This window comes from Notothenia coriiceps, unplaced genomic scaffold (genome assembly GCF_000735185.1).
Source record: "Notothenia coriiceps isolate Sejong01 unplaced genomic scaffold, NC01 NC01_scaffold00029246, whole genome shotgun sequence".
Taxonomy (NCBI): Eukaryota; Metazoa; Chordata; class Actinopteri; order Perciformes; family Nototheniidae; genus Notothenia; species Notothenia coriiceps.
Window position 1 is genome coordinate 165,228 of NW_011361947.1, and position 13,101 is coordinate 178,328.

General features: G+C 39.9%; 1 protein-coding gene across 1 annotated transcript; it reads left to right on the top strand.

Moving 5' to 3' along the window:
- The first annotated feature begins 2,768 nt into the window (after positions 1-2,768).
- Positions 2,769-13,101, top strand: syn2a (synapsin IIa). The gene is made up of 11 exons (XM_010786518.1): positions 2,769-3,372; positions 8,582-8,639; positions 8,734-8,825; positions 9,020-9,176; positions 9,330-9,419; positions 9,579-9,641; positions 9,835-9,977; positions 10,065-10,139; positions 10,329-10,431; positions 10,575-10,721; positions 10,876-13,101. The coding sequence occupies exons 1-11, from the start codon at positions 3,035-3,037 to the stop codon at positions 11,008-11,010; spliced, it is 1,401 nt and encodes a 466-aa protein (XP_010784820.1). The 5' UTR covers positions 2,769-3,034; the 3' UTR covers positions 11,011-13,101.

Below are 13,101 nucleotides of genomic sequence, written 5' to 3' on the forward strand. Positions count from 1 at the left end.
GGCAAAAGGCTGACGTCATTTCAATTATTGGGCGTTACGTCTAGTTTTCTAAGCGATAGTTACGAAAGAAACGTTTTACTCTGTAACATTTTTCCTATAGGAATAAACGTCAGTGTTTTTATGTTTTATTGCTACAGAATACATGGTGAAAGGATAAGATGTGTTTTGTCAGTATAGTACTATTTTATAAAACATTCTCTGTTGTTTAAATGTCTGATACTTGATAACCACGAATACAAAATACGTAAAAAATGACAAGTAATGATAACACATATGATAGAGTCAGACATTATTGCCGGATTTGGCACCTCCGCTAACTTTGTCCAGGGTGGTCGTACTCCCACCAAAATCCCACTGGTGTTTGCTGTCCCCCTCTAGTTTGTGCACACAAAAGCATTTTACTCTGGGCTCAGCAGGTGAAAAACTAAAGAGGGGCTTCCACATGTGGCAGACCAGGTGATGGTGCTGCCGGATCTGGCACCCCCCTATAACTTTTCCAAGATAGTCGTACTTTCACCAAAATCACACTGGTGTTTGCTGTCCCCCTGTAGTTTGTGCACACAAAAGCATTTTACTCTGGGCTCAGCATGTGTAAAACTAGAGGGGCTTCCACATATGGCAGACCAGGTGATGGTGCTGCCGGATTTGGCACCCCCACTCGGCTATCCTCGGCTCCTACTGTATACTCTTCTCATCTATAGACATATCAGTGACTTTGATCTTCTCTACAATGTGGAAGTTGGTATTAATGTTTCACTACAGCGCTGCTACCAGTGGATGTCACCCAAGTATCACTGAATAAGAACCCTTATAAGTACGGGTGTGTGGTGCAGCTTTTCTCAAGTAAAAATACAAGTAACATTTAGACTCTCCTTACCATTGTCTGTTATGATAAACGTTCAAAAAGTAAATGAGACACCCTTGTCCTTTACATGGATATTCAGTCAAGGGGTGCCCCATATCCTCATCCTATACATATACTGTTCTTCAAAATGTAAATACACTTCAAATTCTTTATTTATATATCACCAAATATGGTCTTCACTTATCTCCTTAGACCATAGATTCAATTAAGAAAAACTTAATTCAATAACAGAGAAACATTTGACTGTAGAAAATAGGTATGCAACAGATGTTGTTTAGAATAACCAGAATGAGTGACAGCAAAATTACAATATGGGGAAACAGAATGGCAATATTAAAGTGCAAACAAACAACCTATAATTAGAGCTGGAGTTTGTCACTCATGGATTCAACAAAACTCCACTATTCATGTGAAGCTTTTGACAAATGGTAATTTTTTTCTGTATGATTTATTGTTAAATATCCAAATCTCCCTTCTGTTCAATTTCCTTGAAACAGAGGAGTAAGCTCCATCCCCAAATGAGTGACATGTGTGTGTTAAACAAATTAACCCTCTGAAAACTTAGAGATATATTTATTTGTGCACCATAAAGTCTAGAAATAGTAGCAGTATACAAAGCAAATTTGGACAAAGCGTTCACTTATACTCAACAATGAAAGGGATATCAAATATGCAAGGATGTATTTTCGAAAGATATTTTGTTGTATTCTTTTGTTATCCCCAGTTCATACACAACGTACTATTTTGTATAATGATATACCATGTACTAAAGGAGTTTTTTTGTGCAAATAGCCCGTTGCTATATTTACTACATTTTCCAAGTGGCCTGTGGATGTGTTGGTCAGTGCGGTTTAAATCTCTGAGGGAGTTTGCTCAAAGCGATTAACTTCATATAAAAGTGTTCACGCTGAGAAATAAATATGTCGTTGCCTTAGTAATAACATTTATTAATCTTAGGTTGATTTGTGCTTAAGAGTCAATGTGCACCTTTCAGAATCGTGTGAACTGTGCTGCCCCATGACAAGATTTGTGGTGAGTGTGTTATTGATGAGTTATTGATCTATTGATCTGTTTCTTGATGCAATTTCAAAATATTAATCTATTACTGAAAACGAGATGTGGTAGTCTCTGAGGTTTTCATCAAACCGCTTTAGTTCCATCTAAGTATATTCCCTGTATTTACCAATGAAAACATGCCAGAACAGCCATTCATGTATATAAAAGAGTACCAGGGGCAGATTCCTCCTTTGACATTCACATTATCTTTGCTAAATGAGACATTAAGTTGGTCAATATCTTTTTTTCAGCAAAATGTATGATAGTAAATGTTCAGTTACAGACAATATAATACAGAAAAATTATGTTGTGTTTTTATGCTTTCATAAGTATTTCGATTGTGTACACACGTAAATGTATATCAAAATGTAATTGCACATAATATTGTTGTGCCATGGTAGACAAGTGCCTTCTAATTAAGTCATATAAAACAGTCAGGAAAAGAATGTCTTGTAGGAAAATGTAATAACCAAAATCAGTAGCTAAATGGGATCGATAAATCAATTAAGAGAGAGGGTTTACTGCAGGCACTTGTGTCTTAGGGGACTGCTGCTGACGCTTCTCCTCTCATTCAACATTGCCCACTAGTCCAAACAGCCATTTTAGATTTCATGGCTGCATTTCACACACACACATGCTGCGCATGGACAGAGGGCAAAGAAAACACAAGAAACAGGGGGAGCCGGAGGAAGGCAATTATTGTGTAGTGCTCTGTATACCCTCCTGCACTTACACTGGAAACCCCTCTATCTAAAATGCTGTGGTTCAAGAAAGCATGACGCCTGCGAGGCAGTAGAAAATGGGGGAGGGGTAGGGAAGGCAGGCACACCAGTGAGAGTGAAGAGAGGAGAGAACGAGAGGAGGAAGGAGAGTAGGAGCATCATTTGCAGTGGGTGAAGGAAGCACAGGGGAAAGGGATTGGCTGAGGGAGAGCGAAGCGTCACTGCTCGTGAGGGGTTGCTCTGAGGATGCTCTGCTGAACTGGGAGGGAACACATTTGCTGGGAGTTTGCATTGAGAGCTCATCCATCGTCAGCTGCACACTGGGAACAGGGACTCCTCTGCAGAATCATTTTCCACACCCAGTGCTTGTTCTCCTCTCTCAGCTGCAGCCATGAATTATCTGCGTCGGCGTCTCTCGGACAGCACGTTCATCTCCAACCTGCCCAATGGCTACATGACAGACCTCCAGAGGCCTGAGGCTCAGGCTGCTCCACCTGCCTCCCCCACACCTGCCAAGTCTCCTACTACTGGGCCTTCACCTCCAGCCACTTCCCCTGCTCCAGAGAGAAAACCCCAGCCATCTCAGTCAAGCGGAGCAGGCTTCTTCAGCTCCATCACCAACGTTGTTAAGCAGACAGCTGCCTCAGCAGGGCTAGTGGAGCAGACACAAGTCACGACGCCTAAGAAGTTCAAGATTCTCCTGGTAATTGATGAACCACAACAGGAGTGGTAAGACAATATGTTTTCTTTACTCAGTCATTAAATCCATCTCAAATCATTTATGGGTTATGTATTATTTGTTTGCTCATCCTTGTACTGATTTTCTACACATGAATCCTTTGACAACAACATGTGTTTCATGCACCCTGTAGATGGAAATGGGCACTACTCCTGTGGTTTGATGGTTTAGCATCCCTGTGTAATGATATTACAAGAGGCAGACAGTAATTAAGCAAATACGGTCTATTCATTTTCAGGAGTAATTACATTAGATAGAGATATGTCATTTTTATTGTCCTCTATTTGTCTGTGTTTTAGGATGGGTTTTTCTTTGGCATTTGGTTCGGTTATACATATCGTAGCAACAGAAAGCAGGGTTTATGACAGCTGCCTGTAAAACATTTTTTCCATTAACTCACAACATACGCCCTTTAATGTAACTTTTTGAAATTCTGAAAAAAGATGATCCACAAGTTGGGCAAAATATGGAAATGTACATTATTTCCCTGTTAGTGATCTGAATACTGCAGTGCTTTCCCTCCATCATTGGGGGTTGCCCCTGCTCACTTATAGATCACATGACATGTATCTGCAGCACATGGTGGTTTCCATTGGTCGAACATACAAGTCATGTGCAGTATATAGGGTGGCCATAGCCTGCATATTCTCATCCTGCTGGGAGCAAGGACCATTGTGTCATTAATGTCAATAGAGGGTTCGTTACGACATTAAAGCTGATGCACTGACAGTCAGCGTCCTGTGGGATCTAACTCTGAGGTAGCTTAGAACAAGCATTGTTGTCAGTCAACTGTAGTAAGGAATTCAATTGTTTCAAATCAGTATGCACAAAGCCTTAGACAAAACTTATTTTGTGTAGTTATTCATATCTTTTTGTAAATTAAACATTATGTTGATTCTATAACCTTGTTTACACTGCTGACACATTTTCCACAGCAAGGTGTCTGTGTAGAGCTGTGCATCTGGATATCACATTCTACTGAATATCCCACAACTCATCTTATGTGATATTCCATTCTGTTGCAAAGCATCTATGGAAAGTCACCTAGAGTTAAAAATCAGGAAACCAAAACTCAGCTTTATGATGCCTTTTTAATGTTCAGCACTTTCACACTGGATGGTAAACTGATTTGATGGACCCACTCCAAATGCTTGGATAAAACCAATCACAATATTCGGTAGCCGGAGCTGATTTTTAACTCAGTGAAATTGACTGAATTTATGAAAATTACCTATAGTAAACATTGTCCAACAGATCAAGGAAACAGATTAGACAGGATGGCCTTCCCATTTTGGATGCATCTGGTCTGGATGTCTTGTTTTATACATGGTTAACACATCAAGGTTAATACTGTATGTGTCATCTGTATCTCATTACTGCATATGCAGGATTTAATTTCACGCTGATTTAGATGCACATAAACAGACAATGTAATTAAATCTTCAGAGGAAAATGCCCTTAAAACAAGCCCCACAGAAATTAGGATATCAGCATGGTTCATTGAGGTGGACTTGCAGTATACACTGTTTATGCGTGCAGGACTAGCCATTTATATTACAGAACCGTTGATCAATTTTAATAAGATCAACGGGATGGGCGCCAGACTTTTGCGTCCACTTGTTCCACATTTGTTGTGAGTGGATAGCAAGCTGCTTGTTGGAGAATAAGGATTACAGTCCGATGTGCCAATACACTGACTCTGCTCTGCAGTTTTGGCAGAGAAACGCAGTATAATAAATTAAACCATGCCTTTTATCAAAGGTCGTTCTAATTGAGAATATTGAGTTGGTAAAGCTGGGAGTGAGATAATGTTTTACACTCCATTGTTCTAACTGTCCGTATTAAACCATATCTGAAGTGTTGCCAGCAAGTGTTTTACGGCTCAGACATTATTTCTCTTTCCTTATGCAATTTGCTCGATATAATGTTAGTTCATTGGGTTCATGGGCTCTGCAGTCTAGTATCGTTTTAAATGGTTTCTTGCTTCATATATCGAGCATACATCCACTTGGGAGAATGAGCTGAAATGCTTCATTCAAAAGGCTTCCTCTGTCTGAGTGCTGCATCTATTTTTCATGACTGCTCAATTTCACTGAGTCCGGAGTTGCACATGTTTTTGGTTATTTTTGGTTGCTTTTAAGTGATCTTTCACAAAGGGGGTTTAGGTCACGACGGCACTACAAATCAATCTTGATTTACTCTGTGTAGTGTCAGCTTCATTCACATTGGTGTAGCTTATAGGAGATTTATGTGGTACCAAACTGTGCTGTTTGGACCATTAACTATAACATAAAGAAACAAATATCACATTGAGTGAGATTCAGAGGAGAAAGATTGAGAAAAGGGCTGAAATATATAAAAGGGTACTTTGTATTCAGCTCTCAAAGAGGCAGGAAGAAAACATTAAAAAAATAAAGCTGTAGGCAAGTTTTAAGGAGATGAAATATGTCTTTATTTTCATGCAGGTTTCACTAAGTACCCAACATCCTCTGTAATGTTGGCCCACCTTGAGTCTCTCAGCTTGTGTATGTGCTGTATCTATCTTGTGTGACAGTATATCTGCCTGATGCTGTAAATAAAAGCCAGAGTGATGAATACCGGTGACACAGAATGAAATCAGGAAGAGTCCTTCAGACTAATTGCATCTGGCAGAAGGCTCTGTCATCAACATCTATTTTTAAGATCCCAGATGATATTTTACACACAACACATTTTCGTACAGCACTGTCTGCATACTGTGTCACCCTGACAATATTGGGAAACACAACACTGTGTGTAAACCTTAATATTTCTGGAAAATCACAGTGACTGAATTGTAAGTGAGACATATTCCACAGAGGCCTTTAAATACAAAAATGTCCTGCAATATTAGAATCAGCCAGTTATAGAAAACAAAAAGCACATCATTATGGACATGTATCTGAAGAAGAAAGGGTTGTGTAACAGGTTGTGTTAAGCAGAATAAATATCTGTAGATTAAATGCATGCTGATAACATCAATGCAAATTACCAGGCTCACAGCACATATAGAGAAAGCAGCATTTTGTCATTTGGACAACGCTTTGACTTGTTATATGAGGCTGCCAGTCAGAGAGGTTTGTTTTGTGCCAGGAATACTGAGCTAGAAATGTCTCTTATGGCAAGAGGAGCAGATGTTCCCCTGTCTTATCAGACTAATGGTCAACATGTACTGCTTCTTATTCTCTCCGTGTTGTCGCTCGATTTAAAGTAGAGAGGCTCAGAGTCCTTATATTCAGTCACACTGTTCAACATTACAAAAACACAAATGGGCCTGCTTCGAACAGGAATCAGGACATGAATGTTTTGCACTGTGAGCTGTACCTTATTCAAACCCTGCCCACGTGTAAGGGTGAATCTTAATTAGGCTAAGTGATGAGACATAAAAATTCAACATGGACTCCCGCTAACCAAGCTCCCGGGTGACTCATCAGAATGAATAAATAGTGATTTAAATTTCGCAGATATATGTAATTTGGCAATTTGACAACCCGCAACAATGAATGAGGTCACTTAATTTTTCATTGTCTATGTTGTCTTACTTACTCTTCAAATCAGAAGAGAGGAAGAGGATTCTGGCCTTATTTGGTTTTTCATTTCATGGCTCATATCAGTGAGCAGTTAGGCACATTGCCCAGAGTCTAACTATTTTTTAAGGGAAATGGCAGAAATGTTGCTTATACATAATAATAATAATAACGTCCTTTATTTTTGGATGGAGGCAAACATAAGGAGAATAGGTAGACTAAACCGAGGGCCTCCATGCAGAGGAGCTGCTTAATGTGAGTTGACTATCAAATACTTATGCATATTAATGCACTGTGCTGAAAGATTTCAAAGGAGCTATAGGGTGGTGTCCTCTTTGAACACGGGGCTTCCATGCTCAGTATGCTAAGCTGGGCTGTGTTCTGCAGAGTGAGAAAGTACAGTTCAAACATTCAAATGAAATCATAGGATTTGTAGCCTTGTGTCTGTGTTTGTTCCTGGGGTCGTGTAATGGAAACACCGCCTCAGTCTACACTGTATGTTTTGACAAAGCATATTCATCACAGTAGAGTAGGCTTTTCATTTTCCCAGATATATGAGCAGTGATTCATGCTTTAATGCTTGTTGTCCTCCCTAGCCAAATAGATCCCCATGCCCTAATTAGATTGGGGATGAATAATGCAGATCTACCTCCGCGCCACATTGGCAGGGAGTGCTGGGTACGTGACAGCAGGGTGATGCAAACTCAGAGGAGGAGGGAATGAGAACTCCACCGCATGTCGTCTAAAAATATAAACACAGCCAAAACATGGAGGTTCTACGGACCCTATTAGTTACATAATGCTCAGCCTCACACCAATTTAACAGTGTTGCACTGCAGTAAATGTCACTAAGTTTAAGTTTGAGCGAGAAGCTGTGGAAAGGAAAACTCCTACATGGCAATTTGTGGAAGTAAAAGGGTAGAAAGGTTTTTTTGGTCCATCCTTATTATTGATTTATTTGAGCTCACCCAAGTTGTACTTTCAAGGCTTATCTTCTCAGGCCCAGCCCTGCTACATAGGTCTAGGAAAAAGTCCAATAAATCAAACACACAGTTAACACCGACAATCATTATTTGCTGCAGCTTTCATCTCTGTGTGGTGTCGGTATGTAGACACTGATCCATCTTAAATCCCATGGCAAAAATGTTTCATTTATCCAGTGATCCATGGGAAAAATGGGAATTAAAAGACCCACAGGTGTCACTTTTGTTTAACCTGTTTTGAAGAGTGCTGAATGCAGCCATTTCCATCACTGCATTGTCCTGAAATATCCCCACTGAGTGGTACTGCTAGTGGATCAGGCCGTAGGAAAGTCTTCATTGCATCTGCGTGTATGCTGTTGAAGGGCTTGGTTTTCAACAATCATGTAGCTTGGAATAGTGTTGCAATATTTTATCGCTTTACTTGTTGCCAGATTGAAGGGAAGAAGTGTTGAGGAGGCTGTGCTTCAGCAGTTTGAAGAACGTGAAAGGGTGATTTTGTCTATACTGTGCTGCAAATGGACCCTTTTCACCCAACAAAGCAGGATTTATCAACATTCATTCATAAAGTGATACGTGAATGCTTAATTTACCCTTTGGTTTGTAATCAATTAAGGTCTCTATTCTTTTTCCTTTTTTTCTTTTATTGAAAGTTGTCTTTCTGTTTTAACCAGGGCAAAATTATTCCGTGGGAAGAAACTACCTGGAGATTATGAGATCAAAGTGGAGCAGGTATGTGTTTTACCAAGCCTGTGATATCCATTTTATTATGGAGAGGAACATTTTATTACTCTCACCTTTTGTGTCTCTCTCTGGTCATCCTCAGGCTGAATTCAATGAGATCAACGTCGTGGCTCATGCCAACGGGACCTGCATCGTTAACATGCAAGCCTACAGAAATGGTACCAAGGTTATCAGGTGAGACACACACAAAAGAAAAGAGTGAAGACTTATCCGCCACAGTCATAAATTAAAGTTAATTTAAAGGTTGATTCAACAGGGATGTTGGCCCCTCCATGATTCATCATCCACACTGATATCAATGCTTATCACAATTTGTCATATTTCTTGTAAGAGTTTTGTCACATCTTTGCTTGAATTTTACTTACCAGGTCATTCAAGCCGGACTTTGTCCTCATTCGTCAACATGCCTTCAGCATGACCCAGAATGAAGATTTCCGCAACCTGGTCATTGGTCTGCAGTATGGAGGCGTTCCATGCATCAACACGCTGGAGTCCATCTACAACCTGTGTGACAAGCCATGGGCGGTAAGCACCCAGCAGGAGAATACTGTAAAGCAATGAAGCAGGGGACAGGATAATAATGAGATCTAATCTGACTGCATTGTTTATACTAAGTAAATAAGATTACTTTGGGACATGATTTATGAATTATGATTCATTTACCTTTTGTGTGTCTAGTTTGCCCAACTTATCAACACCCACAGGAAGCTGGGTGCTGAGAAGTTCCCTCTAATTGAGCAGACCTTTTACCCCAACTACAAGGAGATGGTGAGAACCAAATCCAAAGATCATTTCAGAATATGTGATTGACATTAAACTAGATTTGTTCCTTATTTGCAATTATTTATTATTATCCTTATTTGCTTATTTTGTAAGATGTACGTAAAGTATGAAAAAATATATAATGCAATAACTTTCATACTTCAGGTCAGCATGCCATCCTTCCCTGTAGTTGTGAAGATTGGACATGCCCACTCTGGTATTGGAAAGGTAAATACATTTTTCTTCGTGCAGTATTAGGAAAGAATACGTTATATACACTTTTTGGGCGAACCATTTTTAAATGATATGCTGTTAATATAAGACATTTGAAAATCATCAAAATACTAGAAAACATTGTCTGCACCATGTCGATTTGAAAGTCCATTCGTTCTTCTTCTCATATGTCTGTTTTTGTGTACAGGTGAAGGTGGACAATCACAGTAAGTTCCAGGACATAGCCAGTGTCGTGGCTCTCACCCAGACGTACACCACCACAGAACCTCTCATCGACTCCAAGTACGACATCAGAATCCAGAAGATTGGCAACGACTACAAGGCCTACATGTATGTGTAACTCCACTTTTTATACCTCAAATGTACAACTAGATGAGAAACAAAGATGTTATAATTTGTGGGCTTTACACACTTCAGGAGAACGTCTATATCTGGCCACTGGAAGACCAATACTGGCTCAGCTATGCTTGAACAGGTGGCCATGACTGATAGGTGTGTGTTATTCCTATGTTCCAATACAAAAACAAATGTCAGTGTGAAAAAGACGTTCAACGTATTATGTTACATGTTAATTAGAAGCAAGCAACTATTGGTGCGTTAACCTGTTTCTGTAATCAGTTGTGATAATCCGGTGTGTCTCATTATGCTGCCGCTTGTCTAAGTCAGAATTGTTTTGTCTAGGTACAAGCTGTGGGTTGACACCTGCTCAGAGATTTTTGGAGGTCTGGCTATTTGCGCCGTCAAAGCTATCCATGGGAAAGATGGCAGAGATTTTATCACAGAGGTAGGAGAGAAAATCCCATTTGAAAGCGTACAATGAAACACCTGTTCCTTAAGGTCAAGTGTTCAGTACTTTCGGAATAATGCGACAGATGTATGTGTCGACATCCTCGCTCTCTGCTATAATAAATCCTCCTTGTTCCACAGGTGGTGGGATCCTCCATGCCTCTGGTGGGGGAGCACCAGGCCGAGGACAGGCAGCTGATCGCTGACATGGTGCTGGCTCAGATGAACCAGTTAGCAGAGAAGGAAGCCAATGCTCCCCAGAGACCCACCACCATTCAGCCATCCCAGGTACAGTAACACACAGGCACTGAGATTAGAAACGTAGGCTTGTGTTGGATGAGTATCGTTGTTTATATACTATCAAAAACCCAAATGTTTAGATCTCACTATGAGAAAACCAGCAAAGTTGCGGGATGAGTAAGTAATTGCTTTGTCTTTTTAGGGAACTGGCCAGAAAGGAGAGGTTGTCGGTGACCCAGCTAAGAACGGTGCTGTGGCCCCGCCTCAAGGTTGTCTGCAGTACATTCTCGACTGTAATGGCGTCGCAGTGGGCCAAAAACAAGTCCAGGCCAACTGAGTCACCCAGGGGAAACTAGAGAATTCTCAAAGTCTAGATAACAACGACGTCTCTTAGCCAAACTCAAGCGCAGTCGTGTGTTTGTGTGGATGCTAACAGCTTGAATCAGATCTTGGTGACGTGAGCTCGGAACAGCTGAGTGCTGCCCTGGACTGTGTTTTTAACTCTATGCAGTGTCAAAATGTACTGTCTACTTGTTGACCTGTTGATTTGTGTGCTCGTATGGGTCACCCTTGTTTCAGTAGCTGTGGTTTTTCTTTGGGGCTGTTGTTGATGATGTAAAAAGCAGATCGTGCCTACACTGAGTCCAGTGCTGCTCTGTGCTACCCGTTTGACCCAGCTATAAATATTTTGATTTGCCCTTTACCCCCTTTTCTGTTTACTATTTTGGTGTGTACCTTAGATATTGTTCGAACTGTGGACTATCGTGCAGTTTGAAGTGTGTGTATCTCAATATGTGTACAGTACGTGAGTGTGTATGGCTGTAGTGGTGATTATTTTCATACTAATATAATAGATATTTATTTTTGTTTTGCATGATTGATACAAAAGAAGGTGCAAGTCAGTTACTAATGTCTGATCAAGTGGGAAAATCATGAAACATCACTGTTTTACCCAAGCTGTGTTCCCTGTGATTCATGCATTGTGAATGTGTCTTATGAAATGCATATTATATAAGTTAAATAGCTTACATGTATCCATTACCAATCAAGCGTTATACCAGTGTGCATACACATACTATAGAGATATACAGTATGTGGCCTTTCTCCTTCTGTTCATCATTACTGTCACAATGTTACCAGAAAAGAGATTATGTAGAGTGATTTTAGGATACTCATAAACACATTATAAATAATAAAACTTAGTCTAAGATATATTAGCTCTATTAAAGATACAGATTATAGTATGAAGGGTTGTGCAGGTGTCTGCACACACAACTTAAATATATTTATATAATTTTGAACCAAAGAATACATCATTTACTTTCAATCGGTCTTTGCACTCCTGTAACCCACAATGTAAATATCAGCGAGTGGGCTGCAGCGTGTGTAATTTCACCAGAGAACAAGACAATACTTCTATGTTTTCAAATAGACTGTTGTGAATCAAAGCCACTGAATTGATGCCATATATTAAAATGGTGGTCTCTCCGGTTGTGAGGAGGCGGGCATTACGGCTGCTAATACAAAGGTGAATAATGTATGATCTGCCACTCAATTGCCAGATATAATGCCCCCCTGTGGTCCCCACACTGGATAATGGCTATCATTGTGGTGTTGCTATGACAACAATGCACATTCTTTGAGGTTTTAGCGTCTGTGTCTCTGAATATTCAACACTCTTCCTGTGATTTGATGGAAAGTGCAATACAAACCTTTGTTTTTTACTCAATAATCGTTTTATTTTCAAATCAGATCTTCCATTGAAATGATTCAAAAAGCTATAGTCATTCACTCAATGAATTTTTTTTAAGCGTTTCTAAACTAATATCACAATCACTTGGTTGTTGTCCAGTGGCTTATGTTGAGGCTATATCATATATCAAATACCCTAAATGGTGAAACAGCTAAAAAGCAACCAAATCAACTGTAAAAAGAAATCTGTACCTGTTTTCCAATGTATTTGTTACTATAGTATGACATATGTTCAGCAAGCTCTGTGTGCAATTCTTTACCAAGTTTTATAAAGTGCCATTGTATCTGTGAGTGTAGCCTTGTAAAAGCCATGCCTGGGGCTTTATGAGTGTGTTGTTCTGTTCAATAGGAAATATGTCATGGCATTGAACTCCAAGGGAGGAACATGCAGAGGTAAACTGCTGCATGGTCATCCCTTGGTTCAGTGATCGAGACTCGATATTTGACAAATTATAACTGGACGTCTTTATTTGGCAAATGTGTTGAGGTGAAACCTATATCTTCAGACCTGCAGGACTGCAACTATTAAGGGCCACGGTAACTTGCTCAATATATGTACTTTTAAAACCGGTGTTGGACTGTTTAAATCAAGATCAGAATACAATATATTGTGGAAAAACGTCCTTTCTGGATATTTCCCCTCTGTCACTGGCAATAAAGCTTCCTTTGCAATACA